We start from the raw sequence: 15,395 nt of genomic DNA, 5'->3' as shown, positions 1-15,395 counted from the left end.
TATGGCTTCAGATCACTGCCCTCAATGAAGAAAAGCAGGGGCAGCTGGTGAATCTGCCTTCATCTGTGCCCCAGCTCTCAACTGAAGTGAATTGCTACATGGTTCAAAGAATTAAGCTGCTTTATAGGCTTATTCATATGTTGCACTGAACACAAGTACAAGCTGTCTCTGCACATGAACAAGTGTTTGTGTCAAAGAGTATACACTTGTTGATTTGTGCGGCTGAACTAATTCTGTACACAGACTGAACATTTGTTGAACTTGTGAATAACTGTGCAAGTGTGCAGCTCAACTATTGTTACACAGATACACAGATTGCGTACTCCTTGTGTGTAATATGTGAACACCCCTTTATATGATATTTTCAGCAAGATTGTCTTGTCCCACAACGCAAAAAACATGATTTTTAAAAAACCATTTACATTTTCAAACCACCAGAGTAGAAACAACCCTCCCTCAGTCTCCTAGCAGTGACAATTGCATCTATCTCAGTCCCGATATAAACACAGCTTGTTCTTATTTTCTTTCATAGGAAAGACTTTGAAATGAACCAGTTAAATTCAAGAATTGAAGATGAGCAAGTCCTTGCAATTCAGCTGCAGAAGAAAATTAAAGAGCTCCAGGTAAACCTAAGAGGAAGTGTTGGATGTTATCAGGCACAAAAAGGGAAGGGATTTTTTTTTTTTTTTTTACAGCAGCAGGGCTGGGTTTGAACATTTTGGGGGGTAAGTGGGGAGCAAGCCCACCATTTATTCCGAAAGTCAAAGGGGGCAAATATTTGGTCCGGCCTTTGAAGAATTTCCTGTAATCCACTGCAATGTAGATGCTCTTGGCCACTTGGTACCACAATGATCCATGTGTTCTACCTGGAAGCCCAGGTAGAAGCATCAGAGCCACTCGACCCTGATCAGAATCTTTGAGTTCTCCTCCCCCTTTCATTCTGGGAAGAGTTACCTGGGGGTTTCTGCCATCTTTTGTCTCCTTGCAGGCCCGCATTGAGGAGCTAGAAGAGGAGCTTGAGGCCGAGCGAGCTGCCAGGGCCAAGGTGGAGAAGCAGCGGGCAGAGGTGGCGCATGAACTGGAGGAGCTGAGTGAGCGGCTAGAGGAGGCGGGTGGCGCCACGGCTTGCCAGATAGAGCTGAACAAGAAGCGTGAAGCGGAGTTCTTGAAGCTGCGCAGAGACCTGGAGGAGGCCACGTTGCAGCACGAGTCAACCGCTGCCGCCCTGCGCAAAAAGCACGCAGATTCTGTGGCGGAACTGGGGGAGCAGATCGACAACCTGCAGCGCGTGAAGCAGAAGCTGGAGAAGGAGAAGAGCGAGTTGAAGATGGAGGTGGATGATCTGTCATCCAACATTGACTACCTCACCAAGAACAAGGTGAATGCCATTTGCTGATGCTTCCTTGTGCACTAATGTGTTGAAAGGAGGAGAAGATGTTGTGAGCAGAGGTAGAGCTTTTTGTGCATGAATGTGAATGGACTAGTTTAGTGCTGCAACTCTAAGCCAGGAGGTGGCTTGAGGGAGGAAGGTATCACATACAGCAGTAATTTGGTCCTGAGGCAGAAGTCAGCATCTCAAGAAGCTTGATTTTTCATTTTCCTCCTGACTTCAAAAAATCACCATAAGCCCAATGAATCAGCTAAGGTGGACTTTAGCTTAGAAGTCCATTACAGTGTTCGGTTGTTCAGATGGAGTGGATCAGGTTTTTTCAGCATTTCGGTTCCCTTTCTCTGGATCTGAAGTGTTCCTCAACTTGACAGGTCCCCTGCTGGTTTGCTCAGTTGACAAGGACCAGCACTGCCGTGCAAGTTTACATCATTGACTTTCTGCTGTGCAAGTTTACATCATTGAGAGCCAGTGTGGTGTAGTGGTTAAGAGCGGTAGTCTTGTAATCTGGGGAACCAGGTTCGCATCTCCGCTCCTCCACATGCAGCTGCTGGGTGACCTCTGGCCAGTCGCACTTCTTTGAAGTCTCTCAGCCCCACTCACCTCACAGAGGGTTTGTTGGGGAGGAAGGGAAAGGAGAATGTTAGCCGCTTTGAGACTCCTTAAAGGGAGTGAAAGGCGGGATATCAAATCCAAACTCTTCTTCTTCTGACTGGTCAGGTGGGAAGAAAGTAGCTGCCTTTTTTTAAGGAAGCACCGTGTATACTGTGCATGATGGGGACAGTGATCTACATGTAAGTGCCAAGTCTGGCGCAGGGAGCAGACCATGAGGGCACTGGAGCTCTTCACTGGCCATGATCCAGCCCTAGGCTCTGCCTCGAGCCAGTTGTTTAATGCATTGACAATTCAGACATCTAGACAAAGTTTTCTTCCCTGTTGCAGGCAAATGCTGAAAAGCTCTGCCGAACATATGAGGATCAGCTGAGCGAAACCAAATCAAAGCTGGATGAACTCCAGCGTCAGCTAGCCGAAGTCAGCACCCAGCGTGGGAGACTGCAGACTGAAAATGGTATGTTTTGCTTTCAAAGTTGCTCCCTCTGTTAGATACCTGGCTTGATTGCTTGCATGTTGGATCTCCCCAGGAAGAGAGCAGTCTGGATAAGTAGCCTTGATGATGCAAGATATTCTTATGTCAGATAAATTGCCTACGAAGAGCTGAAGAATATCCATGCTGGACAATTGGCCTTGGGGATCTTGGCATGTTGAGTTTGAACTTGAGGGATGAAGGTTTTGATTCTCGCTTGGCCATGAGGAGGCTAATTGAATGTCCCTGGAAAAGTCGCTGTCTGTCTACATACTTCAGAGTGTTGCTCCAGGCTTGAGGGAGGCTCTGGGCAAAATGCCCTCTCATGGGCCACTCTCCACTGTCAGTGGCGTGGTGGATTTATCTAGCTGTGGTGACTGATGCTACGTCAGGGGCATTGTGGGACATTACAACGTTGGCTAGATGCAGTTGCCTGGCCCTGCTTGTAGCGCTGAGCCAAAAACCAATCGAAGGGGAACATGGCAGGCATCATTAGAAGGCCCTGCCTGGTACTGAGGCCCTGGCAATTGCCCAAAGATGCCACTCCTGCAATGATAAATAACTAAGATTAGAATTATCAGCCATTTTGGAGCTTTATGAAGCTCATGCCAATTGGTAGCAATTATGTTATGCATGCTTCAGAAAATACAGAGCTAATTACATTCATTGGGTTCGGCTTTCTATCAAGTTAGATTTTAGAGCCACTAAGAGAAAGCGCTGAATCCATTTTGATTGACGTGGCTACAGTCTTTTGAGGTGAACATTAGACTGAGATCTCATAACATCTATCCTATGGGGATTGGGGTGGATTCATAAAATCTGTTGGGCTAATGAGTCCCACCAGTGGAAGCCTGCACAAGGACTTTCACTTGTGCACTGGGGCTTTCCTTCCACTTCACCCCCACCCCCCAAAAAACAGCTCAAGAGAATCAGAAAAAATGCTAGAACAGCATGCGAAGGAGGGGAAGGGATTGTTCCATCTGACAAACTGAATACCACCCAATGTCTGCATCCTGCCCATGCTGATAACCTTCAAATGAGTTGTGTTCAGTGTTGGATCAGTCCTGAAAACTGCAGTGTGGCTATTTTGGATTTCAAAGGAATGGAAAACGATGAGTTCTCTAATGAAATGTCAATGGGATATCTGGCTTTTTACAAAATTAGGAGAACTTAGCCGGCTTCTTGAAGAGAAGGAGTCCTTTATAAACCAGCTGAGTCGCGGCAAGACTTCCTTTACGCAAACCATTGATGAACTCAAGAGACAGCTAGAAGAAGAGACTAAGGTGACCATTTATATATCTGGGGTTACACCTGCAGTCAAGAGCTGGTAACAGGGAACCAGGACTTAATTTGTACTGCGGAGAGGCTCACTTGGGCCCTGAAACTATTTTTCAATACCCAGAAGATATCCTGGAATATATCAAATAATAGTAAGGAGAAGTGCCTCTGAGTATGTGCAGAGTGCTTTTCTATACCACTGAATAACCACAGTCTGCATATTTTTAGGATTCAGGAACAGGACTTTCATGGGCATGTTTGAGATCTATCCCCATCTTTTTGGCTATAATGCTATAAAGGGAACCCTTTAATGTAGATTATATTGCGTTTCCATGGGGAGAGTGAATAAGACAGTAAATTATACTCCCATAGCTGCAGCAATATTTTCAGTATCTTAACTGATGGGTAATATGTTTTTCGAAAGGGAGACAACAGTAGCCTTGATTCTTCTACGATCCATAAAGACTGTAAATAAGAAAAACCATGGCTTCTGGTTCAGCCAGGACAGGGCAGGTGTGGTGATTATGCTGGGCGATTGGCATGGCCAGTCAGTGGACTGTTTTCCTTGTTGACTCATCCATCTTGAGCTCTCAAGAGTATCTGCTCCAATGGCTGTCACAGGCCCCTTGGTGAGTGTCCATAAAGAGCCCAGCTCCTCCTACCCTGCATACTGTGTATATTTTTTGCATAGAAGGCAACCATCTTCACAAACAGTTGCTCCTAACTTATTGATGAATAATCTGTCAGAATGTATTGAACCCCAGCCTTCATTTGACACACTGGGGAGTTAGAACTATCTATTCCTTGATAAATGGAGAGAGGCCTTGTTTCCATTTTAATGCATGTGATTCCAACCTTCCAGTCCAAGAACGCTCTGGCTCATGCTTTGCAAGCTTCCCGCCACGACTGTGACCTTCTGCGGGAGCAGTATGAGGAGGAAGTGGAGGCCAAGGGAGAGCTCCAGCGGTCCCTGTCAAAGGCCAATGCAGAAGTGGCCCAGTGGAGGACCAAATACGAGACAGACGCCATCCAGAGGACAGAAGAGTTAGAGGAAGCCAAGTAAGTCCTAGAGGTGACCATGCATGCGAAATAAATTTTGTGCTGTCCCAATTCTGTGCAGAAATGAAGCAGCTTTGGCATTGTGGTGTTGCCCAAAGGCACCTTTGCAATTAAGTGCAACAGGTAGGATGGCCATGTGTCCAACTTCATAGAGCACAGTTCTCTGTTTGGAGGTGTTCTCTATCTGAAAGGCTGGCTGGTCCAGATTTTTAAAAAGCGTAAGAAGGGAGAAGTACCACCTTGAAGTTGCCCATTGCCAGTTGGCACCTAGAAAGAAGACAGCAGGTCATCTGATCAGTCTTTCCCTTTATGGTGAGATGTATTCTATATAAGTGGGACGCGGGTGGCGCTGTGGATTAAACCACAGAACCTAGGACTTGCCGATCATAAGGTTGGCGGTTCGAATCCCCGCAACGGGGTGAGCTCCTGTTGCTCAGTCCCTGCTCCTGCCAACCTAGCAGTTTGAAAGCATGCAGTGCAAGTAGATAAATAGGTACCGCTCTGGCGGGAAGGTAAACGGCGTTTCCGTGCCTACTCTGGTTCACCAGAAGTGGCTTAGTCCTGCTGGCCACATGACCCGGAAGCTGTACGCCAGCTCCCTCGGCCAATAAGGCGAGATGAGCACCGCAACCCTAGAGTCGGTCGTGACTGGACCTAATGGTCAGGGGTCCCTTTACCTTTACCTATTCTATATAAACTGCTGCAATTCTTTGTAAATTTGCATCTATGCATATAAATTATGCAAATTTGATGGTGTGTAAATGGCCACCCAATAGCAGGAGGCAGGAAAAGTCCATGTTAGGGATATATTGTGGGAAGTGAGAGGAAGCATGCCATAATGAGCTCCAGCTGCCTCCTCAAGTTTCACTTCCCAGTTTGTTGCTTCCCTCTCCCTTGAAGATCCTTCTCAACAGAAAGGTGGAAAGCTTTGCAGCAGGTGGATGAGATCTGTACTGCTTCTAGAGCTCCATCTCTGGCTCATGTAGGAGCAGCTATTTCCCTAGCTAACCATGATAATTTGCAGGAAGAAGCTGGCCATCCGGCTGCAGGAGGCAGAGGAAGCTGTGGAAGCAGCCCATGCCAAGTGCTCCTCTCTGGAGAAGACCAAGCACCGTCTGCAGACAGAGATCGAGGACCTTTCGATCGACCTGGAGAGAGCAAACTCGGCCGCTGCCGCTTTGGACAAGAAGCAGCGCAATTTCGACAGGATCATTGCAGAGTGGAAGCAGAAGTACGAAGAGACGCAGTCGGAGCTGGAGTCTTCCCAGAAGGAGTCCCGCAGCCTCAGCACAGAGCTCTTCAAGCTCAAGAACGCCTATGAGGAGTCCTTGGAAAATCTAGAGACTCTCAAACGCGAAAACAAGAACCTGCAAGGTATCGTTAGGGTTGTGGGTAATCCAAGAGGGTACTTTGCAATCCAAGGAGCTGTTACTGGGCAGGCACAGGTGTCGTTTATTCTTTTTCTTCTGTAAAGGCAGCTTCTATCTAGCCCTTACGATGGGAAGAGAATGCTTGAAAGTGTGGGAGTAATGGCCTGGGGGTGGACAGGGTAGAGAATCTGAGCAGGATCACCAGTGTTCAGGGAATGAGTTTGCCCTTCTCCTCAGTAACAGGAAGAAAATAATGATTCTGTTGATGTGACCCACATAAGGTCAAAGCATGCCCTCCTTGTTGGGTCTCTATCCTTCCACTTAAGACCAGTAGCCTAATGAATGTGTGGGCTCATCTGTGGACCAATTTGCAAGGCTGGTTTTGGGGCACCTTGGACAAAGGGTGGTGCTGGTGGGTTGATAGCCTCTTATATTTGTGTGTGGCCCAAGTACGTAAGCCAGCCTTCGCCAGTCTTGTGTTCTCCAGATTTTAGCTGGGGCTGATGGGCATTTTAGACCAAAACATCTGGAGAGCAGCAGATTGGTGAAGGATGGCATAAGCCATACCCATGTGGTGAGCTCAGCAAAGGTCGAGAGCTTTAGGTTAGGCATTCTGAACTGTCTTGTCTTCCATTCTGGGTTTGATTTTGGTCGCCCTTTCCCCCAGTCACTTGGAGATAGAGGGTGGAATTCAACCAAATCCTACTTAGAGTGGACTTATTGAAATGAATGAACCATAGTCATGTCAATTCACTCCAGTGGGTCTACTCTGAGAAGAACAGGCATTGAATTCCACCCAGGAATTTTGAATGAGTGGAGTATCTGAATACCAGCTATGTGTTGTTATTATTATTATTATTAAAAACAACTACAGCTACATGCAGGCCTATAATTCCTGTCTTCCTTACCAGAGGAGATCACTGACTTGACTGATCAGATTGGCATGAGTGGCAAAACCATCCATGAGCTGGAGAAGCTGAAGAAAGGTCTGGAGAGTGAGAAAAATGAAATCCAGGCTGCCCTGGAGGAGGCTGAGGTGAGCCCCCAGCTTGTGATCAGAGGGAGAGCTTCACGTTGTGGCCGTGCACAATGTCAGGCTGCATTATGTGAAATCCAAGCCATATCCCAACTGAACTGGCGGCTACAGCAATGCCCTTCAACCTTGAGTCCCAGAAGTTGCTGGGCTCCTGCTGCCATCATTCCTGAGTGTGGGCTGTGCTAGCAGCTGCTGATGGGGACTGGAATCCACCAACATCTGGAGGGCCACAGATTCCCCATCCCTGCTCTAGCTCATTGTGCTGCTCCTCATTCTGAATTTTGACCAGAGAGCTTTGCCACATGGGAGTTGTAATCCATCATCTGGGGACCCAAGGGACACTGGGCCACAAAGATTTGGGGAAGTGAAAGGAGTGCCTTGCTTAATTTGAGGAATATGTCAGTGTGTCTGTGCATGTTCCTATGGGAAAATACAAATGTAGGAAGTATTACCCAAGTCCTACAGTGTTCATGAAGGATCCTGTTAGGTAGAGCCACATAGATGTTAGAATTGTGGCATTTAGAAACAGTATCCTTTTAACATGCAGGCCTTTGACAAGTCGTCTTCCTCTTTCCCACATTTGCCTCTCATCCATCACTTGCTGCTGTTGATTTCTTTTCTGGCCTTGGTGTTGAATCCTAGCAGGTGGAACAACTAGAGGCATAGAAGCCGACCATTTACCTGGCTCCACGGTGGCATCTAGTGGTCAGAAAAGTACACTTCTGGCCTTTGCTGACATGGTGCCAGATTTATTTATTATTAAATCTCTACCTCAGCTTTCCTCCTAGAGAAGCCCAAGGTGGCAAACACCAAAATATTAAAATGCTAACACGATTAAATTAAAAACAAAACTTTTAAGAACAATCTCATAGCCCCACAGCTAATAAGGTTCAAGGCTTCTAGAAACAACTAATGTTATCTTACAGCAACCAAACACCTGGGTAAATAGGAGTGTTTTAAGTTCATTATAACAGTTGTTAATGAGGGAGAGAGGGTTGGCAGAGGCTGCCCTAGTCTCTCACAAATATTAGATATCCTAATGAGCTTCAGGCTATTCAGCACCCCTGATGCCTTTTCAAAAATAAGCTGAAGCAGACTGAGGGGACCGGGACTCTGGTGAGCCTTTTCATGAAGTACTTCTCTTTCCTTCTGCTCCTAGGGAGCCCTGGAGCACGAGGAGAGCAAGACTCTGCGCATCCAGCTGGAGTTGTCTCAGATTAAGGCTGATGTCGATAGGAAACTGGCAGAGAAGGATGAAGAATTTGAGAACCTCAGGTAGGAACCGAACATACTGTGGCAGGCTGCTTTATGAAACTAGTTAGGTTTTTATAGGTTTGGGCCTTCTGAAGCCTTCATAACCAACACAGAGCAAATCTACACAGAGAGCCATCATTGAGAAAACAAAAGTTGTGACGAAGGTTCACCGGTACTGCATTTGTGGGTATAAAGTGCCTCTTTTCTTAAGCATCTTTCTTCACTCTCCCAGGCGCAACCACCAGAGAGCCATGGACTCCATGCAGGCTTCACTGGATGCAGAAGCCAAAGCCAGAAATGAGGCCATCAGGCTGCGCAAGAAGATGGAGGGAGACCTGAATGAGATGGAGATACAGCTGAGCCACGCAAACCGCCAGGCCGCTGAGTCTCAGAAACTGGTGCGGCAGCTCCAAGCCCAAATGAAGGTCAGCCATGTTGGGAACATGTCTTCAGTGACCTTTGTGCGATCTCCTGTATTTCTGCCTCTCTCCATAGCTGCTCCACAGATACCACCTTTCTCCCCCGATATCACATTCCCCCAGGCCCAGCTCTACCATTAGGCCCCTCAGGTGGCAGTTGTCGATGGACAGCATTTCCTTGAAGGACAGAGCCGTGTCTGCCATGCTGCCTGTCCTGTGTCCTCTTAACTAGCCTGTTATCCTCAAGTGCCATGGAAGATGCTACTCCATTACCAATATTAGAGTAAGATTAGACTGTGAGTCTAGTTGATTTCTGTGTGTGGAACTGGGGGGTGCCATCTTGCCCTTTGCCTTAGGCAGGAAGTGTATTGGATTGGCCCTGCAGGGGCAAGCTGCTGATGATACATGGGCCAAATCCAGAGGTAAATAGGGCCACAGTGCGCAATCTCTCTCTCTCTCTGCTACACCCTTTCCCCCACATCTTGCCACCTGCATGAAATTAGGCCAAAGGCCTCATGTGGTTGTTGGGCTACAGGTTCCCCAATCCTCTTTCCTAATAGACAGGCCACACCCAATATTTGACAGGAGAGAATTTGGGCCTGGTATCTGAAGACCCTTAAAGGTTCTCTGCAGACCTCAGGAGACTTCCAGCTCTTGCTTCTCTCTCATATTAATCAGACCCCTTTTTTCTTGTTGTGCCTGACAGGACTTGCAGATAGAACTGGATGACACCTTGCGCCATAACGATGACCTGAAGGAGCAGGCTGCTGCCCTGGAGAGGCGCAACAACCTGATGCTGGCTGAGGTGGAGGAGCTGCGTGCAGCCCTGGAGCAAGCTGAGCGTGGAAGGAAGCTGGCTGAGCAGGAGCTGCTGGAGGCCACGGAAAGAGTCAATCTGCTGCACTCGCAGGTGAGGCAGAGGCTGAGTTCCCATGTGGGATACCAACTGCTGGACTCAGTGCTGAATCGATGGTTGAAGTGAACTGTTTCTAATCAGCCCTGAAAAAAATGCAGGGTTCTTGATCTGCCTCCCCTTCTGGGGATAATTTCTCGCTTGGGCTCATGGGAAACTGTGTCCTATGAATAGCCCCATGTAGAAAGAAGAGGATATGGCTAGAAGACCCTGTATTTTCTTGTTTACATAGAAAGGGGGTGTTATCTCAAGGAATTGGGGAAGATAAACTTGATTTAGGTTTCTTTTTTAAGCCCAGGAAGAGATCTATTTCTTTGCGTTTTGTATTTACTCCATTTATATCCTCCTGTTTTTCCAACGTGCAACTTAAAGTGAACCAATTTGCATGCAGACTCTCCCAGGTTCAGTCCCTGATATCTCCAGTTAAAAGGGTCAAAAGGAGCAGGGGTCAGGAAAGACTCTCTGCTTGCGAGTGTGAAGAGCTGCTTCTCAGTCAGACCAGACAACCCATGGTTAAATGGAGTATTTGTTAGCACCCTTTGTTCCTAATGTCATGGTGAGTTCATTTCCACGGTCCCTTTCTCTCCCAGAACACAGGTCTGATTAACCAAAAGAAGAAGATGGAGGCAGACATCTCCCAGTTGAGCACTGAGGTGGAGGAGGCAGTGCAGGAATGCCGGAATGCGGAAGAGAAGGCCAAGAAAGCCATCACGGATGTAAGAGATTGGAAGCCCTTGAGAGGGACTCTTGCACTGTTCCTGTTACAATAATGCTTGTTTAGTATATATTAAGCAAGAAACACCCTTTGAACAGACAAAAAACAACAACAAAAAGCAGCCCAATTTCAAATGCTGATTCTCTGAAAGTCAGATGTTGGCTTTTGGATATCAATCTAAATTGTGAAATGTACATTTTAAAATGTCCAAATTTTGACAACTGTCCACTCAATAAAACGTTTGTTCCAGCTCTTGTAGTTAACAGAGGTTTTGACTCATTACACAAAATTACCGTATTTTTTGCACCATAACACTCACTTTTTTCCTCCTAGAAAGTAAGGGGAAATGTCTGTGCGTGTTATGGAGGGAATGCCTACGGGTGGCATGCCTACGGATTTTCCTCCTCTAAAAACTATGTGCGTGTTATGGTCGGGTGCGTGTTATAGAGCGAAAAATATGGTACCTACAGAGCTGGCAGCTTCACTATCACATATTCACCAGAGCATCTCCATGCTCTCTGTGTAATGACTGGCTAGAGCTGGCAATGCCTCTGTGTTAACAGGTGGTTGCCTACAGCATCCCTTTTTGTAGGTGGCATTCTTGATGCTGCCACAGCACTTAGGAATCAGCAGCTGAAGTAGATGATGTGAGGAGGGCATGGCCTGGCCAGTGGTAAGGTGCTGCTGAAGTAGCAGGACAAGAGAGGCAGGACACCTGAGGGTTAGAGAAGGTGAGTGATCTGCAGCACCTTTGGACAAAGTGGTGTCCTCCAGGTCTTGTAGACTACAACTCCCATCATCTGTGACCAGGCTGGCTGGGGCTGATGGGAGTTTTAGCCCACAACATCTGGAGGACACACTATTACCTATCTCTGCTTTAGGAACTAAGGGACTGAGCCTTGGTAATTTTGGTACAGGAGAGGAGATAAACCAGGGGGAACTCCCAGTTGGGGATAGACAATGGCTGTTAACATAAGTGAAGAACTTGATGAGCATGGAGACAGATTGTGGAGGAGGGATTTGTTATAAGGTTGATGATTGCAACATTACTTGATTGGTTGAATGGGTAGTGGAGTCTGAACACAGCTATGAATAATACAGAGAGGTTCACTTTCACTTGTGTCTGGGGAGGCTTAAGCTGTGCTAGTATGTGTGCTGGACTATCTCACTCTGCATCTGTTGCAGACCTCCAGATGCTACATGGACTCTTTGCCCTTTGTCCCACCAGGCAGCCATGATGGCAGAGGAACTGAAGAAGGAGCAAGACACAAGTGCCCATTTGGAGCGGATGAAGAAGAATATGGAACAGACCATCAAGGACCTGCAGATGCGGCTGGATGAGGCTGAGCAGATTGCCCTGAAAGGAGGCAAGAAGCAGATCCAAAAACTGGAAGCCAGGGTGAGAACAAGGGGAATGTGACATTTTTTCTTGCAGCAGCCATCTATGATCCACAAGGCGAGGAGGAGGGATTAATAAATATCTGAAGTCTGCCAACTCTGAAGCCACTAGATAGATCCTTCTGGCAAAATCCTTTCCCAATGCCACTCTTGGTTTTCCGACTGAATGCTGCGGAAGTGTTCCTTTGAGCCCAACCCAGAGCTGCTTATCCTAAATCCCTCACGCTCATACAAGCTTGAGCCCCACTACCTGCTATGCTAAGCATCCCAAGGATGCTTCATCATAACTTGGGCTGTACTCATGCTGTACATCTGCAGGGAGAATTTGTCATTCCAATAATATGAGGATTCTAGCCCTCATGGTTCTAGGAAACAGCTTGGAAATGTGTTGACTTAGGAGGCTCCAACTCAACCATTTCCTGTTACCTTCATTTCCCCTCTATTGCTCATGAATAGGATAAAAAAACATGCAGAAAATTAAATTGCCAAATGCCCTTGCATGATTTGTTCTGGTCCCATTGTTTGAATTCCTTTGACACCGAATGAAATACTGTCTTCACCAATATCCCTACAAGATGCTAGGTTTTATTTGAGAGAAGGTCCTAGTTGAGAGGGAATCACCAAGGATAGGCCTAGAGAATAGTGCAAGTTGGCCTCTTCTCTTCCAGTTATAGCCTGTCATAGGAAGACAAGATGCTCAGGGTACTCAGCCCAGAGTTGACAAAATCTCAGCTACAAGGTTCCTGCAGGGATCTAGAATGTGGGAGTATATAGGCAAGTCCCCTCTAACGTCTTCCTAGTGTGACATACGAACATCCATATGAATTCCTACTGCCTTGCCGAGTGTGACAATTATATCCTTCATTCTAGGTCTCTGAGTCAAGTAAAGAGAGGTGTAAAGGAACCTAAGCCACCCTATTTGTTCTTTTCAGGTGCGTGAACTGGAGGGTGAATTGGATGTAGAACAAAAGAAGTATGCAGATACTCAGAAGGGTATTCGCAAGTATGAGCGCAGGATCAAAGAACTGACCTATCAGGTACAAGCCTCAGCAGCTTCACACCAATTTCCCAGCCCCTTGTTTTATTAGCAGTAGAGCTGCACCTTTAAAGGTCTGCCCCCATGTATTCCCCTTCCTCATCCCAACAACAATGCAAGGGTGACTGAAAAATGTGGCAAGTTCCAACATATGGAGGACCACATGCTACTGGATATGGAGATCAAGGAGGGGCTGGATTAATCTAGGGAAGGTGAAGCTCCAAGGGAGCAGAAGGGGAAAATCTCTGTGCATAGTGTGGGAGAGAATCACTGACAGGAAGAGCTGAGGTATCCCATGCTTTGCTATTGCTTTTCAGACTGAAGAGGACAGGAAGAACCTGGCACGGATGCAGGAACTGATTGACAAACTGCAGAGCAAAGTCAAGAGTTACAAGCGCCAGTTTGAGGAGGCAGTAAGTGTGGCTCTGCATGGGCAGAGACTTACAGGCAGCAGAAAACGTGCTGCCTTTACTCACAGCTCCCGCTGGTCTTGTGGGAACCCTACTGTCTACATTCCCCATGTGTTGCTGCAGTTAATTCAAAGCAAGAATCACATTCAAAAAGTGACACAACAGGAGCTCTGACACCTTAACATGTCATTCTCATGTGCTTAGGGCAAATCAGCCTTCATTGCCCCTGCACCTTATTGCTCTTATTGGGCTTATATATGAGGAATCGCTGGTCCAGGGGGGAAACGTGGCTCGCAGGCCTTAGTATCTGGCCCTTGGAACTCTCTGCAGGCCACACCCTTCACCAATCCTGCTCCAAGCCTTCCTCAAGTGTTTTGCATGGCTGGAAAGTAGCCTTTACCACCACTAGCATATGGCCTGTGGAAGGATGTCCATAAGGCAGTGCTACCCCTTGGGCTAAAAAAGATTCCCCACCCATGCTATAGGCTCTGAAGGCACAAGGGCAAATTCACACTCACACCTGCCTGCAAACCTTTTTCCATGTGTCTAAGCAGACCATACTTGCCACAGGGGTATCTAATCACAGGGCCACTACCAGTTCTGCTGTCTACATCCATCCCTGTCTTTCCTTCTTAGGAGCAGCAAGCCAACTCCAACCTTGTGAAATACCGCAAGGTGCAGCACGAGCTGGATGATGCTGAAGAGCGGGCAGATATCGCAGAGACACAAGTGAACAAACTGCGGATTCGCACTAGGGAAGTTGTACCTCTGAAGGTAAAGGCTAAGCTACCACAAAGCTTGTGAGGATGGCTTACTGGAGGGGGATGCAAATCTTTTTGTTTTGAATGCTAGTGATAGAGAATAACCGAGCCAGCTAAATCTAGTGGTTTCTAGATAGCTTGGACCACACCCACCCACCACTAAGCCAGATGATAAGCCATGCCTTGTTTATCTGGTTTATTTTATTTTCCAGCTGCTCTGTCCTTATGCCTCTGTAGTTTGGAGAGTTTCTGGAAAGGGGTAGACAAACCAGCCAGCATTAAGCTACTGGGTTCACATATTACTAAGCCAGTTAAAACAAACCAGGATTCATAAGCCAACAAACAACCATGGCTTTGGATCATGGTTTATTAGCAGTAAACAATTCATAGTTAAGGTGCAGGGCAGGGTTCACACATAGTGCTAAGCTATGGTTTAATATTATTTGGAAGATGACCAAGCTCTACCACTCCAGGAAAGTAGGACAAGTCAGCACTCAAGAGCAGTGGCTGCATCCTTGGGTTGCAACTTGGAAGGAAAAGACTGAGGGAGCGGTTGGGACTCCGCGAAGTTCCTGCAAGCTACTCTGAAACATACTTTCTGTTTTTTTATTAACAGTATGAAGAATAAGAAGCTGCAGTGCAACATCCCTTCTCTCACCGTTATGTCATTGTGTAGATGTAAATGGCTGCAACAGCCATCACTGTCTCTGTAGTGAATAAAACCTAGCATTCATGAGAAGGCTGTGACCTATTTATAATTGGGTGGACTATTGTTCTCACTATGACAATTCCTCTATTTAAAATGGAAATATGGCAGGAAGAACTTTCAAAGTCCTTTTCCAAGAATTCCATCAGTAGGCAACTTTCCCCATTCTACTTAGTGGAGGATGGCCTGGTAGAGAATTGACTTCCAGTGGTGATAGCGGTGTTTTCTCAAGTACAGCAGGTAAGGAAACATGGTCAGATGTGAAAACTTCAATCATGGAGTATGTATAGATCAAAGTTTTTTGGACACTCTAAGGTCTTTTGGAAAAATAACTCAAGAACCCACACAAAGGGGAAATGTATTGTTCTACCTGACAAAGAGCAGCCTTCATTGTGAAGCCAATGTTTTTAATTCTTAGACATACGGCATCTAATGATAGTTATGCAACAGTTGACCCAGGGCTGCAAAGATACCGTGCTACGTTCTACAGCAGACATATCCCTACTTAAGGTGGTTAGGAGGCAGCCAAGTTCCCCTTAACTATCCCTTCTCAAAGCATATTCAGATTG

At 46.7% G+C, this 15,395-nt stretch overlaps 1 protein-coding gene across 2 annotated transcripts in view; it reads left to right on the top strand.

The window, feature by feature from the left end:
- MYH7B (myosin heavy chain 7B) overlaps nt 1-14,859 on the top strand; it is a 51,286-nt gene extending 36,427 nt beyond the window's left edge. For both annotated transcript variants that reach the window (XM_083507860.1, XM_083507861.1), the window contains 16 exons: nt 533-623; nt 989-1,378; nt 2,330-2,456; nt 3,636-3,754; nt 4,612-4,808; nt 5,833-6,182; nt 7,090-7,214; nt 8,374-8,489; nt 8,701-8,893; nt 9,594-9,797; nt 10,391-10,516; nt 11,744-11,914; nt 12,846-12,950; nt 13,267-13,362; nt 13,996-14,133; nt 14,737-14,859. In XM_083507860.1, coding sequence (XP_083363986.1) covers nt 533-623; nt 989-1,378; nt 2,330-2,456; nt 3,636-3,754; nt 4,612-4,808; nt 5,833-6,182; nt 7,090-7,214; nt 8,374-8,489; nt 8,701-8,893; nt 9,594-9,797; nt 10,391-10,516; nt 11,744-11,914; nt 12,846-12,950; nt 13,267-13,362; nt 13,996-14,133; nt 14,737-14,748 — 2,560 coding nt within the window. In that variant the 3' untranslated portion in view covers nt 14,749-14,859. The remainder of the gene's footprint in view (nt 1-532; nt 624-988; nt 1,379-2,329; nt 2,457-3,635; nt 3,755-4,611; nt 4,809-5,832; nt 6,183-7,089; nt 7,215-8,373; nt 8,490-8,700; nt 8,894-9,593; nt 9,798-10,390; nt 10,517-11,743; nt 11,915-12,845; nt 12,951-13,266; nt 13,363-13,995; nt 14,134-14,736) is intronic.
- Nucleotides 14,860-15,395: the final 536 nt, after the last annotated feature.

This window comes from Podarcis liolepis, assembly GCF_965112155.1.
Source record: "Podarcis liolepis genome assembly, chromosome: 6".
NCBI classification, from domain to species: Eukaryota; Metazoa; Chordata; class Lepidosauria; order Squamata; family Lacertidae; genus Podarcis; species Podarcis liolepis.
This window is presented reverse-complemented; position numbering and strand designations above follow the sequence as displayed.